At 44.1% G+C, this 27,453-nt stretch overlaps 1 protein-coding gene across 4 annotated transcripts in view; it reads right to left on the minus strand.

Moving 5' to 3' along the window:
- LOC132833817 (pleckstrin homology domain-containing family G member 5-like) overlaps nucleotides 1-27,453 on the minus strand; it is a 114,626-nt gene that overhangs the window by 77,681 nt on the left and 9,492 nt on the right. The window contains exon 2 of one of the 4 annotated variants that reach the window (XM_060852428.1): nucleotides 12,582-12,658. Coding sequence is in view for 2 of the 4 variants with exons in the window: in XM_060852425.1 (XP_060708408.1) it covers nucleotides 6,325-6,405 (81 nt within the window). In the remaining 2 variants the exon portion in view is untranslated. Of the gene's footprint in view, nucleotides 1-3,105; nucleotides 3,153-6,324; nucleotides 6,676-10,411; nucleotides 10,480-12,581; nucleotides 12,659-27,453 lie in introns of those variants that run through there. The other 3 variants (XM_060852426.1, XM_060852425.1, XM_060852427.1) reach the window with 3 other exon arrangements.

Below are 27,453 nucleotides of genomic sequence, written 5' to 3' on the forward strand. Positions count from 1 at the left end.
CACATGTTGGCACAGACCACAGCAGTGATACTATCTTTGCTTCACTTTCCCCATTACATGTTTCATCTTTAAACAAAGAGTGAGCTGGTAAAAGATGGTAACCTGCCCAGTTTAACCCAGCTTAAAAAACAGCAATATCCTAATAACCAGGTAACATTTTCATATTGCTAATTGAGGGAATGTACCTGATTCAGGACATTGCTCTTCTGAAATAGTGACATGGGATCCTTTGTATCACTGAGAAAGCAGACAGGGCATAAGTCACTCAGAACTGCACTTGAAGTTTTAGCATGAACTAAATTTGCCAATCCCTGGAGTGAGTCTTGAATGTACAATCTTCAGGCTCACATGACAAGGTTACCAGCTCAGCCGCAGCTGAGACCGAAGGCACCAGCAGTATGTCTCAGTGTGAGCCGAGAGATCTGGGTGGTGCAGTGGGATGGTTCACCAGGAAGTGGTGTTCTTGGTACAGGGCAGGGGAAAAGGTGGGAGTTGGAAGTGAACAGGGATCTGAACACCACACACAGTGCCAGTGGGAATCCTATTTGTCAAATATTCCTCGAAAGATTTGAGCACAGGGCCTCCTACGTCATAGAGTCATAAAGTCATACCACAGACTCTTCGATCCAACCAGTCCATGCTGAACATAATCACAAACTAAACTAGTCCTACCCGTCTGCTCCTGGCCCATATCCCTCCAAACCTTTCCTATCCATTTTATTATCAAAGTGCCTTTTAAACATTGTAACTGTGCCTGCATCCACCGCTTCTTCATTCCACACGCGAACCACCCTCTGTGTAAAGAATTTGCTCCCCATGTCTTATGTAAATCTTTCTCCGCTCACCTTAAAAATATGTCCCCTACTGTCCTCTGACACTTGTTTGGAGCCACACTCAGTCATATTTACACATCACCATCTACTCATCGTTAACTTTGGAAAGGTCACTGACTGATCACAGTTCACGGAACTTCCATTTAACGTTAAATCAGCTTTGCCAATGGAGAGATAAATCAAGAGCCTCATTCACTCATGGTCACCAACAACTTTTTAAGTCAAGTGACAGTAGATATTTTGACTGTGTGTGGAACCCCCAGCCAATCAGATTGAAGGACAAAGGAATTGGAACTGGAGGAAGCATGGTCCACTGTGAAATCAGAATGTGGCTGCTTGTTTTTAAATTCCATTTCCCATCTGCTCCTGAGCCCTCAACACACCTTCCTATGTAGTCCAACAATCCCAATTTTGAAAGCTCCAACTGATTCCAGCTCCCAAACGTCTTTTATTTTGGGGGTGGGGGAGGGGAGAGGAGATTCGCATCAGCCTATGTGGATGGAGACAATGTTTCCTGGTTTCACTCCAAAATGGCCTAATTTTAATATTATAGCTGGCTCTGGATTTCCCCACCGTGAAATCAGTTTCACTCTCTCTTACTGAAGTCCCACCATAACTTTAAATGATCCTTTATCATGAGATCACCCCTCAATCTTCTAAAAGACAATCTGAGTTTATTTAATGCAACATGTTCTAGTATGGCCTTTAATCCCTGGTGTCATTCTGGTGAATCTGCACTGCATGTTCTTTCAAGGTCAATTGGTCTTTCCTGACTCCTCAATCAGATCAGTTACAGTACTGCTGATGGGTTCAGACCAGAGCACTGTTTAATTGAAATTAAATGAAAAAGACTCCATAAAGGAATGTGCCACAACAACTGCAGCCTCCCTGTTGCTCTAAATAGTCTAATGCCCATAAGTCAGTGTTGCTGTGAACACAGCCCTTAAATACAATGCTGTTTGACACTCTGGGGGCACATTATCTGAGACTGTGGGCGTCAGTGAAGTGAGAAACAATTAAATGTGCAACATTTGAGCAGACTCTCAGATCCTCTGCAATTGCCCACAGGCAAACGTTTCAGCAGCCAGTAGATTGAATTGCATTTCAATGCTGTCACTGCAGGCTGTGCAATCCTCACCTCCTACATGCCAACCATTAATTTCCAAATTCTCAGTCACCTAAACACTTGATCCCCACTTCCTGGTTTTTCTCCTTTTCTTTACAGTGATTCCAAATCTGGCCCAGAACCATAAGGTCATGACAGATCCATTGCCTGTAACTGTCAGGATGGCCAACAGCTACCACAAAACAAAGGCTGTGTTGCCTCAAGCAGTCATGCTTTAAACCTGTTTCACTCTGGTCTCTACCTTACCTCATTTTGGATTAGTGGTCCTGGAAGAGCACAGCAGTTCAGGCAGCAACCGAGGAGCAGCTAAACTCAGTCATGGTTTCCTCAGCCAGGATCCCAGCAACCAAATCAACAGCACTGCAAACTAACTGGGAATGTGAGAATCTGAATGGCAGAGGGGCAGATGGGAAAGGCAGGCAAGATAGGACTTCATTGTGATGCTTTCAATAGTCCATTTTAGCTGATACAAACAATGGCCTGCTACATGGTGTTCCAGAAAAAGAGTGGTCGCTTCTCTGTATGGGAGAATGTGGAGAATCTATTAACCTATGTTCTGTTTGGTTTCAACACTCACTGAACATGGTTTAGCAGCTGCAGCTCCATCATGGAACCTCAACAAACTGCTGACACCAGCCGTCTGCATTACCTGCTGGTCATGGTGCCCACTCTCCACTTGCCTTAATGGGTGCAGCTCCAATCACACTCAAGCAGCTCAACACCATCCAGGACAAAGCATCCCGTCTTCAACATCCACTCCCGGCACTCTTATAGCAGTTTGTACCATCTATAAGATGCACTGCAACAACTCGCCAAGACTTGTTTAACAGCATTTTCCGAACCCATGCTCTGTATTACCCAGAATCCCAAGGGTACCAGATGCAGGAGAACACAGTCACTTTTAAATTGGGGTCAAGGATGTGGAGGGAGCACTGAAGGAACCTGATACCAGTTCCATTTAAACAAGGTCACTGAGGAAGTCAGATCAAACAGCCAGTCTCCACATAGGAGGGGATCAGCTGATTTACACATTCTACAGAAAAAGATGTAATAGTCAAACATTGCTCTAAATTGCAGCAGGGGAACCAAGAGAGTAAACAAACTAAAACCGAGAGAGGTTGTGACTGTTGGAAGGGAAACACCTACTCACTGCTAGCAGAACCAAGAAGATCAGCCTATTTCTTCCATTTTCTGAAGATTCTCTGGACAGGAATCACATACGTCAGAATCCTTACTATGTTTGTTCAGCAACTAGTGCCCAAGTGAGGAACAAGACTCTACAGCCTACAGAGCCAGCCACTCACTTCCTTTCCCTCAGTCATGTGTTCCCATTGTCTGGGGTGAATATTATTTCCCAGGAAGGATTTACTCCAAAACAGCTGGAACAAAGCAGGGTCAGACGGAGCTGAGGAGGCCTCAGCTCACACTTTTCCCAGAGAGGAGAGGATCATTTTCTTAGATGGAAATTACAAAGGAGGCAAACACAAAGAAATTGGACTATGCATGGCAACAATCCAAACCCATCGGCACTTCTCAAAATAAACAGAAATATTTCTCTCATCAATTTTGTATCAGTGTAACTTTCACAGGCTAATTTCTGTTCATGATCGCTGTAACTGTCACAAACTCAACTTTTCTCACAATTAGTATAATTTACATAATCATCTCTATTCACTAGCCGTGCAACTGTACAAACTGATCCCTGTTCACTATCCGTGTAATTGTACACACTGATCTCTGTACACTATCCATGTAATTGTACACGCTGATCCCTGTTCACTATCCGTGTAATTGTACACACTGATCTCTGCACACTACCCATGTAATTGTACAAGCTGATCACTGTTCACTATCCATGTAATTGTACACGCTGACCCCTGTTCACTATCTGTGTAATTGTACACGCTGATCACTGTTCACTATCCGTGCAATTGTACACGCTGATCACTGTTCACTATCCGTGTAATTGTACACACTGATCTCTGTACACAATCCGTGTAATTGTACACGCTGACCCCTGTTCACTATCCATGTAATTGTTCACGCTGATCCCTGTTCACAATCCGTGTAATTGTACACACTGACCCCTGTTCACTATCCATGTAATTGTATATGCTGATCACTGTTCACTATCTGTGTAACTGTATAAGCTGATCCCTGTTCACTATCCTTGTAATTGTACACGCTGATCCCTGTATACTATCCGTGCAATTGTACACGCTGAACCCTGTTCACTATCCGTGTAATTGCATATGCTGATCACTGTTCACTATCTGTGTAACTGTATAAGCTGATCCCTGTTCACTATCTGTGTAATTGTACACGCTGATCCCTGTATACTATCTGTGCAATTGTACACGCTGAACCCTATTCACTATCTGTGTAATTGTATACGCTGATCCCTGTTCACTATCTGTGTAATTGTACACGCTGATCCCTGTTCACTATCTGTGTAATTGTATACGCTGATCACTGTTCACTATCTGTGTAACTGTATAAGCTGATCCCTGTTCACTATCCGTGTAATTGTACACACTGAACCCTGTTCACTGTCTGTGTAATTGTACACGCTGATCCCTGTTCACTATCCGTGTAACACACTAATCTGTTCTTTCACTAATGGACACTGGTACAAGGCCTAAAAGCTTGAATTAGTGTAGTTTCTTGTTCAATGATAATAGTGGGTTATCTGCTCACATATTTGCTCATGAGCTGCTGGGATGGATATTTTTAAGGGATGGAGTTGAGAGGAGGAGCCCCTGGAAGTTTAAACAGGGGACAGATGTTTCCTGTAGAAATAATAGACCCTAAATAGAATGGAATGAACTGGGAAAGGCCATTGTTGGTTTATGTTGCTGCGAGGAACTACTGTCTAAAAATATTTGCTCGAGCTGCTTCTTGTTGTCTTGCGTGCAGGTGGATAAATAATAGCAATGACTTGTATTTAAAAATCACTTTTGGCAGAATAAAACACTTCAAATCACTTCACAGAAGCATTATAAAACAAACCTTAACACCAAGCTCCACAGCTAAATATTAGGGCAGATTACCAAAAGCTTGATCTAAAAGGTAGGTTTACTTCATGACCTAAAGGATGAAAGAGACTAAGAGACATTTAGGATCGGAGAACTTAGCAATGAAACAACTGAAGATATGGTCAGCAAATGTACAACAATTAAAATCAGGAATGCGCTAGAGGCCAGAACTGTGCAATGCAGAGATTTAAGGCATAAAGACGAGAAAAAGGTGAAGCCATGGAAGAATTGGAAAGCAAGGATGATCATTTTAAAATTGAAGTTTCTAATCAGCAAGGTTGGAGGATGGGACTTGATGTAAATAAAGGCATGGACAGCAGAATTTTCAATGATCTCAGGTTTGTGGAGATTGGAACACGCTCTCAAGCATCTGTAGTACTTTGCATGTATAATAACAGATTCAAAGACTTTGGAGAAGGCAGGAAATTTGGAGTTGGGGACATAGTTTGCAAAGTCTGTTTTGTTTTGAGGGTAGGGGTGATGGTGTTTTGAAAAGGAAGGGGATAATACCTTCAGAGCGGGAGCTGAGAGAGAGAATCAGAAATAATGAGGCATATTGTTTGGCACTCCCCCTAGTGAGCAGCCTTTAATATAACAGCAGTTGCCTGTAACATCTTGCCCCATTCTAGCTCCCCTCCTTCCACCAACTGCCTCTACACCCTCCTTCCTCTGCTTTGTTAGAGAAGCGGGCATTACTTTATTTAGTTATTGATACTGTCTGACGGTTTATTCTGGTGAAGAATATGGAGGACAGTCAGATAACATCAAGAAATAAATCAAGTAAATTCCACACCAAAAAGGAAATTGGGGGAGAGATATGGAGACAATTGATGAGATTGATTAATGACGGGGAGAGTGAGTGGGGAGGGGGCTGGAGAAGCTGAGCCTATTAACTTCCCCAACTCAACTTCAACCTGGTTATCTCATTAAAAATTATCCATTTGTTTCACATGGTGGAATGATTGCATTGAGTGCAATATAAGCGAATAGGGCAGTCAATTCATGCACAGCAATACCCTACAAACAGCCTCAAGGTGAAGGGCCAGTGGATCTGTTGGGTCTAAATACAATTTTTTGCAGGATTCTAAGAGAGCTCTCTGCTTTCCCACCAACAATGGCTATGGGATCATTAACACTCACCCAAAGAGGGAGGTGATGCCACATCATAACATCTCATGAGCTTAACATCTCATTCCGCTACAGAATACCAAACAGTTCTCCTGAATCCGGGATGTGAGGGTAGCCAAGCCAATAGGCTGATATGGACCTAGCTGTGTGTTCCACAATCTACATTGTTCCTGAAGTTAAGACAGAAGATTGAGCAACTTACCTCCTCACTCTTGGATTTGCTGGAGTCTGACAGAGCCTCAGAAATCTGATAAGCTGGGCTCAGCCAAGGATTTTGTTGCATTTGCTTCTTTGCCAATCCAAACACATCCGCTTTGAAAATCAGAATAAAACTCAGGAGGGATACATTGTGAAGATGTTTAGCAGCACCACAGTCTGGAAACTGGATCCTTCCAGCATTAGGAGAGTGTAGTAAAGATGGTTCTGGTGTGAACGTTGCTTTAATTTTCAATCTTCAACAGGTTGAAAGCTCTGGATCAGGGCGGCAGCTGGCAGGAGGAGGGTGCTGGGCTATTGTTGGTGCTTTTTGTGCAAGCAGAAACCTCACTGTCTGCCCTGCACTCCCTCGGGCAACGACTCACTGAACACACCAGCAAGGGATGATTAGCATTGCGTGACTTGCAGGGAGGAGCTGTCTGATACAGCACACACTGTCTGAGGATTCTGTACACACAGGGAAAAAAAACTACACAGACAGCACTGGGAGCAATGCCCAGGTATGTTAACCCTTGACAGTCTGGGCCTAGAATAACTTGGGAAACACAATTTGATAAATAGCTAGGAACTGCGAGCTCATTATCAGATATTTCAGGGAAATGTGGTTCTCCCTTCACTTCCTCTACCTACCACTCTTTACTCCCTTGTGTCATATTTCTTGTTTATTGGTTAATAACAAAAGCAGTGAGGATTCAGTCTAGTTGAACATCTTATACATCTAACACAGGTTAACTGTAGTTACCTGCAGTTACAGGTAACTAGGTTTATATCCCCCTTCTGCTGGATTACTCATAGCAACTGCTCAGTTGGTTTCAGATTGGTTCTTGGCTCATTAACATATCCACCTCTTAAAGCAATAATACTCTTTTATTTCCAAGATAAAATTATATACACTAAGAATGGATATATGTATGCATTTAAACAATAATTTTAAAATGTAAGCATTTAAGAATCTAAAAATGAAGAAATAAATTGCTCCTTCTTCATCTTGGTCTTAAATGGCCTACTCTTTTATGCTGAGAATGTGTCCCCTGGTTTGAGATATCTTATCTATGTAAAATCTGAAAGAACTGCAGATGCTGGAAATCAAAAACAAAAACAGAAACTGCTGGAAAGACTTAGCAGCTCCTGCAGTGTCTGTAGAGAGAAACCCGAATTACTGTATCTGCCAGACTTACTCAGCCTTCACAGCAATTTCTGTTTTTGTGATATCATCAAAAAGAATTTTGTAAGTTTTGTTCTATGGACTGATATCCACATCATGAATTAGATATCAACAAAAACTTTTAGAAATTAGATTAGATTACTTACAGTGTGGAAACAGGCCCTTCGGCCCAACAAGTCCACACCGACCCGCCGAAGCGCAACCCACCCATACCCCTACATTTACCTCCTACCTAACACTACGGGCAATTTAGCATGGCCAATTCACCTGACCTGCACATCTTTGGACTGTGGGAGGAAACCGGAGCATCCGGAGGAAACCCACGGGGAGAACGTGCAAACTCCACACAGTCAGTCGCCTAAGGCGGGAATTGAACCCGGGTATCTGGTGCTGTGAGGCAGCAGTGCTAACCACCATGCCGCCCAAGTGTTTGCAAGTGTTTTAATGTAAGTCCGTAGTTTAGCACAGACATCTGTTTCCATCCTTCCCTTCTGAATCATTTCCCTGTGTGGCAGCCAACTCCCCACTGGGGAGGATCCATTCCTTTGTCTTTTAATAGACCTAATTAACCAAGGATCCAGTTCCTTCAAAATACATGAACCTAATTACAAATAAAAACTAGGGGCACTGCAACAATATCAAGAAAATGGGGGTGTAAAAAAAAATCGAAGGGGAACCAAATCACAATATCATCAAAGGAGGAAGTAATGCCCCCTAGCCCCTGTGATGCACACATGTTCTAAAAAGCTTTAAATGGTACCAGTGGACATTTTATGTATCCTCAGTCCAAGGACACCCCAGTGCAGACATAGCCACAAAAGGGAGCAGAGAGTCAGGGAATATGAGCCCCTTCACTGTCTGGTGCCTGAACCTATTAATGACGATAAGAACCCAGCTGTTCCTCTTTTAACAGAGCAGGTTAACCAAATGGAACCACATCGCAGCTCCCTACGGGCACTGTAACCTCAATCAAAGTTTTAAGCGAAGCTTAAAAAAATTCAAATAGATATTTTCCAATCAACCTGTTCAGAGGTGTTGTTACACACCTCTAGAGCAGTTGGTTCCTGGGTCCTGGTTCAGAGGTAGGGACACTACCATTGCAACAAAATAGCTTATAGAAAATATCAAAAAAACACAAAGTCCAATGAGCATCACTTACTCTCAATCAACCAGATGTTTGTGGTGCAGTGGTACCGTCCCTAACTCAGGGCCAGAAGCCCAGGGTTCAGGTCCCACCTGCTCCAGAGGTCTGTTGTAATATGGCTGAATGGGTTGGTTAAAATATTTTCTGGTTGACCCTGAGGACTCCTTTGTCACTCTGGTAGTGCCTCTACCTCTGAAATAGGATTCACATCCCATCTGCTCCACAGGCAACAATATCTCTGGACAGGTTAATCTGGTAAATATCTTCTAGTTAAGTGTTAAAGAGATCTGCATCTAACAGACCTCCTATCATTTAAGAAGAATGTTATATTTATGCACAAGTTTATAGATAGAAATAAAAAACACAATTTCTGATTTCATTTCATGACATGGCATCCTTCTTGTAGACACTGCAAAATTTTTGTATAGGTGCATTCCTTTTTATAAAACAATCCAACAGTGTTGACTGCTATCTTTGCACCTAACCTTAGAGATTTTTTTCCTCTCTGCTTTAATCCAGCTTTATCTCTATCCTTTCTCACGATACATTTTGTAAAATGTACATTATCTGTGAAACATTCTTTGAAATGGGCTTTCAATCTCTTTTACATAGAGATGTAGAGCATGGAAACAGACTCTTCAGACCAACTCGTCCATGCCGACCAAATATTAGAAATCAATCTTGTCCCATTTGCCAGGATTTGGCCCATATCCCTCTAAACACTTCCTATTCATATACCCATCCAGATGCCATTTAAATATTGTTATTGTACCAGCCTCCACCACTTCCTCTGGCAGCTCCTTCCAGCTCCCTTTTAAATCTTTCCTCTGTCACCTTAAACCTGTGCCCTCTGCTTTTGAACTTCCCTATCTTTGACTATTCACCTTGTCCATGCCCCTCATGATTTTATAAACCTCTGTCTTCAGACACTCCAGGGAAAACAGCCCCAGCCTATTCAGCCTCTCCCTGCAGCTCAAACCCTCCAACCCTGGCAACATCCTTGTAAATTTTTTCTGAATCCTTTCAAACTTCACAGCATCTTTCCTGTAGCAGGGAGACCAGAACTGATCGCAGTATTCCAAAAGTGACCTAACCAATGACCTGTACACCTACATAATGACCTGTCAACTCCTATCATGTAGCGTTTCCCACGAGATCTTCGACAAATAGAATGCCATATCAGCAGCATCAATGACAGCCAAACTTTCAGCAATTAATGTGATCTTCACCATTTTTTCCCTCCTGTATATCATGTGTCAACTATTCCTGTTTTCTCTCACAAGGAATATCACCAATACTACACACTACAATCAACACTACACTGTTAATTCCAGCTTTTTATTGAATTCAAATTCCACCATCTGCCATGGTGGGATTCAAACTTGGATTCCCAGACATTACCCACGTCTCTGAATTAATATTCTAATTATCATACCACTCAAACATCGTCACTCTATATGATTAATATCATATTACGGAGATTTATCAAAGGTAAGAACTTCAACATATATTTCTCTATTTTAACCTTTTTAAAGTTTTATTTGATCTCAAAATAATCTCAACCATTGGATTTTTCATGCCCACTCCATGTTCTAGCACATCAAATCTGCCTCTTGTTCAATCTGTCCTCCCGAACAATTGCACTGCCCAATGAAACTCCCCAGCAGTTTTGCATCATCTTTGCTAGCAGTCCATCTTTATCTTCAGATCTTGCACCATTAATTGCAATGGAGTTGAGATTGTCTAAGATAAATCACAAGATACCTGTTTAATCTCTGTTTGGTTAAAATCATCTTTTATCATGTCAAGCCATCCTTCCATGAAAATATTCCTTAGTACCTTCAGTCAATGATCATTAGCTGTTCCTTCCTGAAGTTTGGGTTCACCAAAAGACCTTAAGGACATCTCCCATCTTGATGTCCATACCGTCTACTTGTAAGTTTGGTACAATATTTGCATTCTGCTCAGTTTATTTCAGCTAACTATTTTGGTACCAGGGAACAGCAGAGGAAGTGTTTTGCACTCTATATTGGATTACACTTGCGAGATACTTTTGGATCCAATCTCAAATGGTTTGACAGCTTGCATAATACATGCTCTTTGATCTTTGTGAGATGCATCGATGTCCAAGTTTGTCTTCTTCCTTGGGTCAGAGTACTGCAGGATAGAAGTTCGTGTTGGCTATGCTTATTTCAAAGAATCAAACTGGTGTTGACAGTCCTCCTCCCATATAGGGGTTTGATTTTGGTCAGTACGATATTAGGAAGTTAAAAAGTCAGCTACAGCTCTGCAGGTCTTCTTTGTCTTGGGAAGCAGGCATGTATCTAACATCTTTCAATTTGTCTGAGTCTGGATGGGTCCCGTAACCTGTTGTTGGAGACAAGGTCCTCTTCACTGAGCTACTGCCATCAGTGAGGGCATATTTCAGCTGTGTTCTTCTTTCGTTTTGCTCACCAGTGCAATGTGATCAACCATACACACATTCAGGAATATTTTAAGTAATTCAGTTCATGTGCTGCTGAAACAAATCTTAAATGACAAATAGGCCAAGAGGTATTCTATTTCCAGTAATAACCATCAAATGGTGTTCTGAAAGTACAGATTCCTGAGGTTCCTTTGCAAAATTCACTAATCAATATTAGTGTCTGACGTCCCACTTGGAGAAAAATTTAGTTCCTTTGAATTTGACAAAGCGTGCTATTTCCATGCAGAATTGCCACAGCTGCATTTCATTAAGTACCAGTGCAAGAGATGGTGCTCCATTACATGCAGTTCATTTTCCTGTTGTAAAGCGGCATCATTGACTTTCATTGATCCAAGAGGAAGTAAGCACTGCAGATGCTGGAGATCAAAGTAGAGAGTATGGTGCTGGAAATGCACAGCAGGTTAGGCAGCATCCAAGGAGCAGGAGAATCAATGTTTCGGGCATTAACCCACCTCTGATCCAGGTATATATCTTGCACAATTCCGATTGGTAAAATGTTTGCATAAGCTTTCGTATCAAATTTGATTGAGGGAGTGGGCATATGTTAATTTTCTTCAAATTTGTTATGTTGATAGTGACAAAAACTTCGAAATTTTTAACTCCATCCAGACAATGCTTCATATTCACAAAGTGGAAAACCTGTTTACCTTCTGGGTGAAGGTTCTTTCACCCTGAATCTTCTCCCCGAGGCAGTGGCCAGAGAGCAGTGATATTCCTCCCAAGTGAATAACACTCAGGGGTTGAACATAAATAGATAGGTAAATAGATTAAACTGATTCTCCTGGAATTTTGCTCCAAATCTCCAGCAGAACTCCCCAGAAGTTTAGCCATGTCTTGATGTGGTACTGTAACTCAGCTCTTGGGGCATCACAAAGCTGTCTGAGTGAATTACTTCTGGGTGCAGTCTTTCTTCTTCTTACTGGACAAACACAGTAGTCATTACATCCACTGCAGAATGCTGTGCAAATAACAAAATCAATCACTAGTTAATCTATTTGTTGAGGGAGGTATGTTGGCTAAGACACTGGGGAGTTCCCTGTCTTTCTTGCAGTATTGCCTTGGAAATGAGTAAACAACAGTCAAGATTTCAATTTATTGTTTCTCCCAAAAAACAAATCACCATATTCTCTGGTTTATCATTTTCACTGATTTCCAGAATATAATTGCAAAATGCTATGGATAAATTCCATAAAATCACAAGATAATAAAAATGCTCACAGGCCCAGTTCAAAACCACTTTTAATACAGAAGAACAGAACCATTGATTTCTGATCCCTTGTCACCATTGAACTAAGTGCAAGTGCTTTATTACCCAAGTAGCCAATGGGCGAAAGACAGAGACAAAGAGCAAGAATAGGAAATGGAACAGAGAAGGGGTGAAAATGCTCATCTGAGAGTGAGTACAGCGGGATGTACCTGCCAGTCAACAGGAGGAACAACAGCCCTTACCTTGACAGCCCTCCGCTTGTCCACACATTCTTCATGTTGACAGAGCAGAACCTTCTCTTCAGTTAAACTCTGTTCATCTGCAAAAAATAAATTTCAGTTTGTTCCACCAGAAAACGTTATAACAATAAGGCAGTGTGCCAAGGGTGTCAGGGCAGTAGTTAGTGGTCTGAGGGTAACGTGGCAGCAATGCAGTATACTAAAGCTGTCATGCAGTGCACTGAGGGTAACAGAGTTGAAACAGACAGCATCCTTCTTCAGGAAGGGCTCATGCCCAAAACGTCGATTCTCCTGCTCTTTGGATGCTGCCTGACCTGCTGCGCTTTTCCAGCAACACATTTTCAGCTCTGACTTCCAGCATCTGCAGTTCTCACTTTCTCCACTGAGGGTAACAGGGCAGTAATGCAGCTTACTGACGATGACAGGGCTGTAATGCAGGGCCAGTAGGTGACAGGGCAATAATGCAGTGAACTGAGGGAGTTGGAGCAGTAATGCAGTGATCTGAGGGTAACAGGTCAGTAATGCAGTATACTGAGGGTGACTGGGCAGGAATGCAGTGTACCAAGGGTTTAAGGGCAGTAATGCAGAGCCCATACATGACAGGGCAGTAACGCAGTGTACTGAGGGTAACAGGGCAGTAATGCAGGGCCTGTAGGTGACAGGGCAGTAATGCAGTGTACTGAGGGTGACTGGGCAGTAATGCAGAGCTCATACACGACAGTGCAGTAACGCAGTGTACTGAGGGCAACAGGGCAGTAATGAGGGGCCCATAGGTGACAGGGCAGTAATGCAGTGTACTGAGGGTAACAGGGCAGTAATGCAGGGCCCATATGTGACAGATCAGTAATGCAGCGTACTGAGGGTAACAGGGCAGTAATGCAGGGCCCATAGGTGACAGGGCAGTAATGCAGTGTACTGAGGGTAACAGGGCAGTAATGCAGTGTACTGAGGGTAACAGGGCAGTAATGCAGGGCCCATAGGTGACAGAGTAGTAATGCAGTGTACTGAGGGTGACTGGGCAGTAATGCAGAGCTCATACATGACAGGGCAGTAACGCAGTGTACTGAGGGCAACAGGGCAGTAATGCGAAGCCCATAGGTGACAGGGCAGTAATGCAGTGTAAAGAGGGTAACAGGGCAGTAATGCAGGGCCCATATGTGACAGAGCAGTAATGCAGCATACTGAGGGTAATAGGGCAGTAATGCAGGTCCCATAGGTGACAGGGCAGTAATGCAGTGTACTGAGGGTAACAGGGCAGTAATGCAGGGTCCGTAGGTGACAGGGCAGTAATGCTGTGTACTGAGGGTAACAGGGTATTAATGCAGGGCCCGTAGCTGAAAAGGCAGTAATGCAGTGTACCGAGGGTGTCAGGGCAGTAATGCAGGGCCTGTAGGTGACAGGGCAGTAGTGCAGTGAACTGAGGATGATAGGGCAATAATGCAATGAACTGAGGGAGTTGAAGCAGCAATGCAGTGATCTGAGGGTAACAGGTCAGTAATGCAGTATACTGAGGGTGACTGGGCAGTAATGCAGTGTACCAAGAGTTTAAGGGCAGTAATGCAGAGCCCATGCATGACACGGCAGTAACGCAGTGTACTGAGGGTAACAGGGCAGTAATGCAGTGTACTGAGGGTAATAGGGCAGTAATGCAGGGCCCCTGGGTGACAGGGCAGTAATGCAGTGTACTGAGGGTACCAGAGAGTAATGCAGGGCCCACAGATGACAGAGCAGTAATGCAGTGTGCTCAGGGTAATAGGGCAGTAATGCAAGGCCCATAGGTGGCAGAGCAGTAATGCAGTGTACGGAGGGTAACAGGGCAGTAATACAGGGCGGGTAGGTGGCAAGGCAGTAATGCAGTGTACTGAGGGTGACAGGACAGTAATGCAGGGCCTTTAGGTGACAGGGCAGTAATGCATGGCCCGTAGGTGACAGAGCAGTAATGCAGTGTATTGAGGGTAACAGAGCAGTAACGCAATGTACTGAGAGAAACAGGGCAGTAATGCAGGGCCTGTGGGTGACAGAGCAGTAATGCAGGGCCCGCAGGTGACGGATCAGTAATGCACTGTACTGAGGGTGTCTGGGCAGTAATGCAGTGTACCAAGGGTTTAAGGGCAGTAATGCAGAGCTCATACGTGACAGGACAGTAACGCAGTGTACTGAAGGTAACAGGGCAGTAATGCAGTGCCTGTAGGTGACAGGGCAGTAAGCCAGTTTATTGAGGATGATAGGGCAATAATGCAATGAACTGAGGGAGTTGAAGCAGCAATGCAGTGATCTGAGGGTAACAGGTCAGTAATGCAATAGACTGAGGGTGACTGGGCAGTAATGCAGTGTACCAAGGGTTTAAGTGCAGTAATGCAGAGGTCATACGTGACAGGGCAGTAAAGCAGTGTACTGAGGGTAACAGGGCAGTAATGCAGGGCCCATAGGTGACAAAGCAGTAATGCAGTGTACTGAGGATGTCTGGGCAGTAATGCAGTGTACCAAGGGTTTAAGGGCAGTAATGCAGGGCTCATACGTGACAGGGCAGTAACGCAGTGTACTGAAGGTAACAGGGCAGTAATGCAGGGCCCGTACGTGACAGAGCAGTAATGCAGTGTACTGAGGGCAACATGGCAGTAATGCAGGGCCCACAGGTGACAGGGCAGTAATGCAGGGCCCGTAGGTGACAGGGCAGTAATGCAGTGTATTGAGGATGATAGGGCAATAATGCAATGAACTGAGGGAGTTGAAGCAGCAATGCCGTGATCTGAGGGTAACAGGTCAGTAACGCAGTGTACTGAGGAGAACAGGGCAGTAATGCGGGGCCCATAGGTGACAGGGCAGTAATGCAGTGTACTGAGGGTAACAGGGCAGTAATGCAGGGCCCATATGTGACAGAGCAGTAATGCAGTGTACTGAGGGTAACAGGGCAGTAATGCAGGTCCCATAGGTGACAGGGCAGTAATGCTGTGTACTGAGGGTAACAGGGTATTAATGCAGAGCCCGTAGCTGACAAGGCAGTAATGCAGTGTACCGAGGGTGTCAGGGCAGTAATGCAGGGCCTGTAGGTGACAGGGCAGTAGTGCAGTGAACTGAGGATGATAGGGCAATAATTCAATGAACTGAGGGATTTGAAGCAGCAATGCAGTGATCTGAGGGTAACAGGTCAGTAATGCAGTATACTGAGGGTGACTGGGCAGTAATGCAGTGTACCAAGAGTTTAAGGGCAGTAATGCAGAGCCCATGTATGACACGGCAGTAACGCAGTGTACTGAGGGTAACAGGGCAGTAATGCAGGGCTTGTAGGTGACAGGGCAGTAATGCAGTGTACTGAGGGTAATAGGGCAGTAATGCAGGGCCCCTGGGAGACAGGGCAGTAACGCAGTGTACTGAGGGTAACAGGGCAGTAATGCAGGGCTTGTAGGTGACAGAGCAGTAATGCAGTGTACTCAGGGTAATAGGGCAGTAATGCAGGGCCCATAGGTGACAGAGCAGTAATGCAGCGTACGGAGGGTAACAGGACAGTAATGCAGGGCCTTTAGGTGACAGGGCAGTAATGCATGGCCGGTAGGTGACAGAGCAGTAATGCAGTGTATTGAGGGTAACAGAGCAGTAACGCAATGTACTGAGAGAAACAGGGCAGTAATGCAGGGCCTGTAGGTGACAGAGCAGTAATGCAGGGCCCATAGGTGACAGAGCAGTAATGCAGGGCCCGCAGGTGACGGATCAGTAATGCACTGTACTGAGGGTGTCTGGGCAGTAATGCAGTGTACCAAGGGTTTAAGGGCAGTAATGCAGAGCTCATACGTGACAGGACAGTAACGCAGTGTACTGAAGGTAACAGGGCAGTAACGCAGTGCCTGTAGGTGACAGGGCAGTAAGCCAGTTTATTGAGGATGATAGGGCAATAATGCAATGAACTGAGGGAGTTGAAGCAGCAATGCAGTGATCTGAGGGTAACAGGTCAGTAATGCAGTAGACTGAGGGTGACTGGGCAGTAATGCAGTGTACCAAGGGTTTAAGGGCAGTAATGCAGAGGTCATACATGACAGGGCAGTAAAGCAGTGTACGGAGGGTAACAGGGCAGTAATGCAGGGCCCATAGGTGACAGAGCAGTAATGCAGTGTACTGAGGATGTCTGGGCAGTAATGCAGTGTACCAAGGGTTTAAGGGCAGTAATGCAGGGCTCATACGTGACAGGGCAGTAACGAGTGTACTGAAGGTAACAGGGCAGTAATGCAGGGCCCGTACGTGACAGAGCAGTAATGCAGTGTACTGAGGGCAACAGGGCAGTAAAGCAGGGCCCACAGGTGACAGGGCAGTACTGCAGGGCCCGTAGGTGACAGGGCAGTAATGCAGTGTATTGAGGATGATAGGGCAATAATGCAATGAACTGAGGGAGTTGAAGCAGCAATGCAGTGATCTGAGGGTAACAGGTCAGTAATGCAGTATACTGAGGGTAACAGGGCAGTAATGCAGGGCCTGTAGGTGACAGGGCAGTAATGCAGGGTCCGTAGGTGACAGAGCAGTAATGCAGTGTACTGAGGGTAACAGGGCAGTAATGCAGAGCTCATACATGACAGGGCAGTAATGCAGTGTACTGAGGGTAACAGGGCAGTAATGCAGAGCTCATACATGACAGGGCAGTAATGCAGTGTACTGAGGGTGACTGGGCAGTAATACAGTGTACCAAGGGTTTAAGGGCAGTTATGCAGAGCTCATATGTGACAGGGCAGTAATGCAGTGCACTGAGGGCAACAGGGCAGTAATGCAGAGCCCATACATGACAGGGCAGTAATGCAGTGTACCGAGGGTATTGGGGCAGTAATGCAAGGCCCGTAGGTGACAGAGCAGTAATGCAGTGTACTGAGGGTAATAGGGCAGTAATGCAGGGCCCACAGGTGACAGAGCAGTAATGCAGCGTACTGAGGGTAATAGGGCAGTAATGCAGGGCCCATAGGTGACAGAGCAGTAATGCAGTGTACTGAGGGTAACAGGGCAGTAATGCAGGGCCCATAGGTGACAGAGCAGTAATGCAGGGCCCATTGGTGACAGAGCAGTAATGCAGTGTACTGAGTGTAACAGGGCAGTAATGCAGGGCCCATAGGTGACAGAGCAGTAATGCAGTGTACTGGGTGTAACAGGGCAGTAATGCAGGGCCCATAGGTGACAGAGCAGTAATGCAGCGTACTGAGGGTAATAGGGCAGTAATGCAGGGCCCATAGGTGACAGAGCAGTAATGCAGTGTACTGAGGGTAACAGGGCAGTAATGCAGGGCCCATAGGTGACAGAGCAGTAATGCAGTGTACTGAGGGTAACAGGGCAGTAATGCAGGGCCCATAGGTGACAAGGCAGTAATGCAGTGTATGGGAATGACGGCACAGTGACACAGTTTACTGAAAGTGCTGAAGCAATAATGCCTTCCATAGCCAGGGCAGGAGAGCCTTGTGTCAGTGACTGACAGTTGAGAGCGATGGATCATTGATAGATCGGGTTCGTCAGCGATTAGAGGTTTGTCAAAAGACTCGTTCTGTTTGTGTGAGGGAACTAGACACTGGGTCACGTGATTCACGAGACGGAGAGTCACTTGGCAATTCAAGCGAGTTAATTTGTCTTGTCTCGAACATTCTGTGGCATATTGTTACAAAGCTTGTCAACCCATTGAGATGAATGTTGGAGAACTCCCACCAGTACGCAGTCAGCCAAACAAGCTGCTCTCTAATTAAGACGCAGCACAGTAGGCGCTGTGTTTAATAGGAGCTCTCCCACTTGGCAGCTGAGCTACACACATCGCAACAGATCGCTGTCAGTATCTCCCACACACTCTCCAAGAAAATATCTCACAATCCCTCCATTTAAAGGGGCAGCACTCAGAATCTAAAACTACCTTGGGAGGAGAACAGGTTATCATTTCAGTTGTACTGAATCCAAATCTGATCACTTGGATAATCCATCAGAGAGGGTCAATTCAAAATGAGAGACTTCCCAGACTCGAAATCACACCCTTTCTATTCGGTTTGTTAGAGGGAGATACAGAAGGAGGCCAAGAAACAGACTGGGTGACAGAGCAAAAGTGACAGACAGAAAGCCAACTACAGTGAGAAACAGTGTGAGAAGAAGAGTAAAAACAACATAGAGACAGCTAGAGACCAGGCAAGGCAAAATAAAAGCGAGTGAGAGGAAACGGAGTCAAGAGAGAAAGTGAACAGAGACAGAATCAGGCACAAAAAGACAGAACAAGCAGGAGGCGGCAGACAGAAACAGTAATTGAAAAACACTTCTGTATATAGTTTACAAAATGCACCTAATCTAGCTGGATCTTATATTTCTGTGTAAATAAAAATCTTACATATCTATGAAAAATCAGTTAAAAACATTGTACAATATCTGAAGGAGACAATGTTTCTGCTCAATTGGTGTTTTCCAGACTTTCTGTTGTTTTCTGAATGTGGTTTATTACTCACCAACTGAAACAATAATGAGTAGTGACAGGTAGGTTAGTCAGCAGGCTCCCAAATGATGCCCCACCCATTTTCCTGCTTATTCTTGCAGTTTAATTTCTCCATTAAGTGTCAAGAATATGAGGAATGTAGAGTGGTGACCCGGAAATGATGTAGCTTTCATCAGAAAAGAGCTGTGTAAACTGAACGGAGAGAGGGATTACAAGAGAAACGTTGCTGAGTAATGCTGCCCTGAAGAGGTTGAGGCCATGGTGCTAAAAATCTGCAGCATCCAGACCATGGTATCAGGCTCTCAGTGAGTGCAACACATGAACAGGAAACCAGAATCTTCCATTTGGCTCTTTTCCACTTCAAAGATCTGCTTAAATGAGTTCCATCCTGTCCAGCTGACTCCAGACACTGTGACTGTAAGGTTCTCACTCCCAAGTTCCAAGCCATGGACAGTACAAGAGCAGACAGACAGCTAGTCAGTCAGAAAGGCAGACACGCACCAACACACAAGAAGACATTGAGCAGACAGACAAAGCATGCACGGGCACATTCAGACCTATGCATGCAAAAAGATACTCATTAGGGTTCACAAGTATCACAGGATCAGCTGATACACTCCTGCAAAAATATTTAGCACAAACTTTTGGAGTCCATTTCTCAGCCAATCATAGCCTAAATTCAAAAACAAATTAAAATGTAGCGGGATGATTTATCATCATAGACAACAGTGAGACTCAATGGTGAATCAGTATCTCCAGAGGAGGAGGGACCCTGAACCCTATGTGTGTGAGCGCCTTCAATGTCTCAATAATCAGTTCACAGGGAGAAGGTGGGATCTATCTGATGAAGCTGCCACTGTTTGTGCTTCTCATGCCTGTGCTGGGTGAGATGGTCCATAATAATTTGTTATATCACAGAACATGATCTCTGAATCAGTTATGACTGGACAATATTTGAATATCTTCAGTAAGACCAGAAGATCTAGGGGTAGAGTCAGCCACTCATCCCAAGTGAATCAGCTCAATCCCTCAGTAAGATCTTGGATGATCTGACAATGCTTAACTCCACCTTCCTGCTCTATCCCCATAACCCTTCATTCCATAACTGAGTAAAAATCTGTCTCAATCTCAAATATACTTAACGACGCAACCTCAACAGTTCGCTATGGTAAAGAATCCCACACATTCATTACTCTTTAAGAGAAGTGGTTCCTCCATGTTTCTGTAAGGGTAATTCCTAATTCTGAGAATGGTACCCTCTGGTCCTAGACTCTCCTACAAGGGGGAAACAATCTCTCTACACCCCTCCTGTCAAGCCTCCAAGGAATCTTCTATGTTTCAGTAGGTCTCCTTTCATTCTTCTTAAGTCCAATGTACTCAACCTCTCCTCATGAGAAAATCCCTCCATACCTGGAATCTACCTAGCGACCTTTCACTGGACTGCCTGCAATGCCAATATATCTTTCCTTTGATAAGGGGACAAAAACTGTTCACAGTATTCCAGGTGTACAGTTTTAGCAAGAGTTCCACACTTTTATACTTCATTCCCTTTGAAATAAAGGCTAATATTCAATTTGCCTTCCCTGTTACCCACTGAAACTGGATACTAGTTTTTTTTGTGATTTGTGGATGAAGACCCCCAATCCCTCTGGGCTGCAGGCTTTCCCCATTGAATAATATTCATCTCCTTTACACTTCCTTCCAAAGTGCACAACCTCACATTTTCCAACATTACATTCCATCTGCCAAGTTTTTGAGCACTCATCCTGTCCATATCCCTCTGCAGATTGTTATCTTCCTCACCACTCTTCCCATTGATTTTTACAGTACCTGCAAACTTGGCGGTAGTACATGCACCTTCCTCATTTGAATCATTAACAGATATTTTAAATAATTGCATACCCAACACTGATCTCTGTGGGACTCCACTAGTTACGCGTCATCCTGAAAATACTTCCTTTATCCAGCTTTGTCATAGAATCCCTACAGTGTAGAAGAGACCATTCAGCCCATCAAGTCCACCGAGATACTGTGACTGTAAGGTTCTCACTCCCAAGTTCCAAGCCATGTACAGTACAAGAGCAGACAGACAAAGCATGCATGGGCACATTCAAACCTACGCATGCAAAAAGACACACATTAGGGTTCACAAGTATCAATCTCCAGGTGAATCAGCTGATATACTCCTGCAAAAATATTTAACACAAACTTGCTAGAGTCCATTTCTCAGTCAATCATAGCCTAAATTCAAAAACAAATCAAAATGTAGCAGGAAGATTTATCGTCGTAGACAACAGTGAGACTCAATGGTGAATCGGTATCTCCAGAGTAGGAGGGACCCTAAACCCTGTGTGTTAGTCACCCCACTACCCTATCCCTGCATTTCCCATGGCTAATACACCTAGCTGCACATCTGGACACTATGGTCAATTTAGCATAGCCAATCCACCTAACCTGCACATCTTTAGGCTGTGGGAGGAAACTGGAGTACTTGGAGGAAACCCACGCAGACACGGGGACAATGTGCAAATTCCATGTAGACAATTGCCTGAGGCTGGAACTGAACCCAGGACCCTGGCGTTCTGAGGCAGCAGTGCTAACTACTGAGCCACTGTGCCTCCTCTCTTTCATTAAAAAGCCAATCCTCTCTCCAAACTAATATATTACTACCAACACCATGGACTCTTATCTTATAGACAATAGACAGTAGGTGCAGGAGTAGGCCATTCGGCCCTTTGAGCCAGCACCACCATTCATTATGGTCATGGCTGATCATCCACAATCAGTATCCTGTTCCTGCCTTATCCCCATAACCCTTCATTCCACTATCTTTAAGAGCTCTATCCATCTCTTTCTTAAAAGTATCCAGAGACTTGGCCTCCATTGCCTTTTGGGGCACAGCATTCCACACAGCCACCACTCTCTGGGTGAAGAGGTTTCTCCTCAACTCTATTCTAAATGGCCTACCCCTTAATTTTAAACTGAGTCCTCTGGTTCTGGACTCACCCATCAGCGGAAACATGCTTCCTGCCTCCAGAGTGTCCAATCCTTTAATAATCTTATACGTCTCAATCAGATCCCCTCTCATCTTTCTAAACTCAAGTGTATACAAGCCCAGTCACTCCAATCTTTCAACATATGATAGTCCCACCATTCCGGGAATTGATCTTGTGAACCTACGCTACACTCCCTCAATAGCCAGAATGTCCTTCCTCAAATTTGGAGACCAAACTGCACACAATACTCCAGTTGCGGTCTCACCAGGGCCCTGTACAGCTGCATAAGGACATCTTTGCTCCTATACTCAATTCCTCTTGTTATGAAGGCTAGCATGCCATTAGCCTTCTTCACTGCCTGCTGTACCTGCATGCTTGCTTTCATTGACTGCTGTACAAGAACACCCAGATCTCATTGTACTTCCCCTTTACTTAACTTGATTCCATTTAGATAGTAATCTGCCTTCCTGTTCTTCCACCAAAGTGGATAACCACACATTTATCCACATTAAACTGCATCTGCCATGCAACTGTCTACTCACCTAGCCTGTTCAAGTCACCCTGTAATCTCATAACATCCTCCTCACATTTCACCCTGCCACCCAGCTTTGTGTCATCAGTAAATTTGCTAATATTACTTTTAATACCTTCATCTAGATCATTAATATATATTGTAAACAGCTGCGGTCCCAGCACCGAACCTTGTGGTACCCCACTGGTCACTGCCTGCTATTCCGAAAGGGACACGTTTATCACTACTCTTTGCTTCCTGTCAGCCAGCCAATTTTCAATCCAAGTCAGTATTTTGCCCCCAATGCCATGTGCCCTAGTTTTGCTCACTAATCTCTTTTGTGGGACTTTATCAAAGGCTTTCTGAAAGTCCAGGTACACTACATCCACTGGCTCTCCCTTGTCCATCTTCATAGTTACATCTTCAAAAAATTCCAGAAGATTAGTAAAGCACAATTTCCCCTTCGTAAATCGATGCTGACTCTGATCTATCCTGTTACTGCTGTCCGAATGAGCCTTAATTTCATCTTTTATAATTGACTCCAGCATCTTTCCCACCATTGACGCCAGGCTAACCGGTGTATAATTCCCTGTTTTCTCTGTCCCTCCTTTCTTGAAAAGTGGGACAATATTAGCTACCCTCCAATCCACAGGAACTGATCCTGAATCTACAGAACATTGGAAAATGATTACCAATGCGTCCACGATTTCTAGAGCCACTTCCTTAAATACCCTGGGATGCAGACCATCAGGTCCTGGGGCCTTATCAGCCTTCGTACCTAACAGTCTATCCAACACCATTTCCTGTCTAATATAAATTCCCTTCAGTTCATCCGTTATCCTAGGTCCTTCAGCCACTATTATATCTGGGAGATTGCTTGTGTCTTCCCCAGTGAAGACAGATCTAAAGTACCTATTCAACTCTTCTGCCATTTCCTTGTTCCTCGTAATAAATTCACCCGGTTCCATCTTCAAGGGCCCAATTTTAGTCTTAACCATTTTTTTTCTTCTCACATATCTAAAAAAGCTTTTACCATCCTCCTTTATGTTTTTGGCCAGTTTGCCTTCGTACCTCATATTTTTCTCCACATATTGCCTGTTTTGTTATCCTCTGTTGCTCTTTAAAAGTTTCCCAATCCTCTGGCTTCCTGCTCATCTTTGCTATGTTATACTTCTTCTCTTTTATCTTTATACAGTCCTTAACTTTCCTCGTCAGCCATGGCTGCCCCTGCCTCCCTTTAGGATCTTTCTTCCTCTTTGGAATGAACTGATCCTGCACCTTCTGCATTATATCCAGAAATACCTGCTATTGTTGCTCCACTGCCATCCCTGCTAGGGTATTGAACCACTGAACTTTGGCCAGCTCCTCCCTCAGAGCTCCATAATTCCCTTTGTTCAAGTGCAATACTTACACTTCTGACTCTCCCTTCTCCCTCTCAAATTGCAGATTAAAACTTATCATATTATGGTCACTCCCTCCTAATAGCTCCTTTACTTTGAGGTCCCTGATTAAATCTGGCTCATTACACAACACCAGATCCAGAATTGCCTTCTCCCTGGTAAGCTCCAGTACAAGGTGCTCTGAGAATCCATCTCGGAGGCACTCCACAAACTCCATTTCTTGGGGTCCAGTATCATCCAGATTCTCCCAGTCTACCTGCATGTTGAAATCCCCCCTCTTATTAAGGAGTCTTATGTACCTTATTGAATGCTTTCCAAAATTCAAATACATTACACCTACTTTTTCCGCTTTATCTATACGACTTGCTACCTCCTTAAAAGAACTGTAATAAATCTGTGAGGCATGGTTACCCCTTCATGAAACCATGTTGACTCTGCTTGACTATATTAGATATTTCTAAATGTTCCACTATTACACCCTTTATATGGCCTCTAGCATTTTCCTAATGGCAAACATTAAGCTAACTGGCCCTAAGTGTCCCCCTCTCTTTATAAGTGTATAGCATTGGCAGTTTTCCAATCTTCTGGGACTTTTCTAAAATCTAAGGATTCTTGAAATATGACTACCAGTGCATCCACCATCTTTGTATCAACTTTTTTTGAAATCTGAGAATGCAAATCGTCAGATCCAGGGGATTTTTCAGTCTATGAGTTTCCCCGATATTTTTACTCTACTGATAGTTATTGTGTTTACTGCTTCCTCATGTTTGGCCTCTTGATTAGTTTTTTTTTGGGAATGCTACTAGTGCCCTCTACCTTGAAGACTGATGCAAATTATTTTTTTCAATTTCTCCACCACTTCCTGTTCCCCATTATTATTTCCCAACTTTGTTTTCTAAAAGGGACCTATGTTCACTTTGGTCTCTCTCTTCCCTTTTATATATTGAAAGAAGCTCTTACAGTCTGTTTTTATAGTTTGCCCTCATAGTTTCTTACTTTTTATTTTTCTTTTGGTTATCTTTTGTTAGATTTTAAAACATTCCCAATCCTCTGGTTTGCCACATGATATGTAACCTTTGTCACATGTCAATTTGATAATATCTTAACTTCCCTGGTTAACCATGGATGGTATATCCCCTTCCTAGAAGCCTGCTTCCTCACTGGGATATATCTTTGCTGTGAGTCATGACGACATCTTAAATGTCTGCCATTGCTTCTCAACCATCTTCTTTCATAATATTTTTTCAGTCTACTCCAACTCTGCCCTCATCCCTTTGTAATTGCCTTTAGTTAAGTTTCGCATAGTTGTTTCCACCCACAATAATGGTGTAATTACAATGACATGGGAATGAGGAACTGTAGATGACAAATATCAAGGTCCACCTAACTGTCTTCTACCCTTCTTGTGGTTCCTTGATAAAATGCTAATGAAATTGTTGACTAATAATGGAATCAATCTCCATGAAGGATTCTACACTAAGGTGAAGTGAACACCCAAGAATGTGGCATTAGGAGCTGTAAATCTGAAGTCACTTGCTCCTCTCAAGCAGAGTCATTGAGTCATAGAGATGTGGTTCTGTTCACCAAGCTGGGAATTTGTGTTGCAGACGTTTCCTCCCTTGTCTAGGTGACATTCTCAGTGCTTGGGAGCCTCCTGTGAAGTGCTTCTGTGATGTTTCCTCCAGCATTTATAGTGATTTGTATCTGCCACTTCCAGTTGTCAGTTCCAGCTGTCCGCTGCAGTGGCCAGTATATTAGGTCCAGGTCGATGTGTTTGTTGATAGAATCTGTGGATGAGAGCCATGCCTCTAGGAATTCCCTGGCTGTTCTCTGTTTGGCTTGTCCTATAATAGTAGTGTTGTCCCAGTCAAACTCATGTTGCTTGTCATCTGTGTGTGGGGCTACTAAGGATAGCTGGTTGTCTCGTTTCGTGGCTAGTTGGTGTTCATGGATACAGATCGTTAGCTGTCTTCCTGTTTGTCCTATGTAGTGTTTTGTGCAGTCCTTACATGGGATTTTGCACACTACGTCGGTTTTGCTCATGCTGGGTATCAGGTCCTTTGTCCTGGTGAGTTGTTGTCTGAGAGTGGCTATTGGTTTGTGTGCTGTTATGAGTCCTAGTGGTCATAGTAGTCCGGTTGTCAGTTCAGAAATGTTCTTGATATATGATAACGTGGCTAGTCCTTTGGGTTGTGGCATGTCCTCATTCCATTGTCTTTCCCTTAGGCATCTGTTGATGAAAATGCGGGGGTATCCGTTTTTGGCAAATACCTTGTATAGGTGTTCTTCTTCCTCTTTTTGCAGTTCTGGTGTGCTGCAGTGTGTTGTGGCCCTTTTGAACAGTGTCTTGATGCAACAACTTCTTTGTGTGTGCACCTTAAGGCACCTGAACTGCTATCCTTAGTAGCCACACACACAGATGATAAGCAACACGAGTTTGACTGGGACAACACTACTATTATAGGACAAGCCAAACAGAGAACAGCCAGGGAATTCCCAGAGGCATGGCACTCATCCACAGATTCTATCAACAAACACATCGACCTGGACCTAATATACTGGCCACTGCAGCGGACAGCTGGAACTGACAACCGGAAGCGGCAGAGACAAACCACTATAAATGCCGGAGGAAACAACACAGAAGCGCTTCACAGGAGGCTCCCAAGCACTGAGGATGTCACCTAGACAGGGGACGAAACGTCTGCAACACAAATTCCCAGCTCGGTGAACAGAACCACAACAACGGGCACCCGAGCTACAAATCTTCTCACAAACTTTGAAGTCATAGGGATGTATAGCGTGGAAACAGACCCTTTGGTCCACTTGTCCATGCTGGCCAACTATCCCAACCTAATCTAGTCCCACATCCCTCTAAACTCTTCCTCTTCATATATTCGTCCGGATACCTTTTAAATGTTGTAATTGTATCAGCCTCCACCACTTCCTCTGGCAGCTCATTCCATACACAAATCTTGCCCCTCTCACCATAAACCTATGCCCTCTAGTTGTGGATTCCCCCACCTCAGGAAAAAGACTTTGATTATTCACCCTATCCATTCCCCTCATGTTTTATAAACCTCTATACCCCAGCCTATTCAGCAACTCCCTGTAGCTCACATCCTCCAACCCTGGCAACATCCTTGTCAATCTTTTCTGAATCCTTTCAAGTTTCACAACGTCCTTCCAATAGGAAGGAGACCAGAATTGTATGCTACATTTGACAAGATAAGGTACAGAATCAGGCCCCTCAAACCTCCTCTTTAATAAGATCATGATCAATCCGTGACCCCAACTTCAAGTTTCAAAGAGTCATAGAATGATTACAGTACGGAAACAGACCCTTTGGTCCAAACTGTCCGCACCAACCAGACATCCCAATCTGACTTAGTTCTGTTGCCAGTTTTTGGGCCATATCCCTCTTAAATTCTTGCGATTCATATACCCATCCAAAGCCTTTTATGTTTTAATTATAACTGCTTCCACCACCTCCTCTGGTAGCTGGTTCTCGATATGCACCACCCTGTGTGAAAAAGTT

This window comes from Hemiscyllium ocellatum, chromosome 37 (assembly GCF_020745735.1).
Source record: "Hemiscyllium ocellatum isolate sHemOce1 chromosome 37, sHemOce1.pat.X.cur, whole genome shotgun sequence".
Taxonomy (NCBI): Eukaryota; Metazoa; Chordata; class Chondrichthyes; order Orectolobiformes; family Hemiscylliidae; genus Hemiscyllium; species Hemiscyllium ocellatum.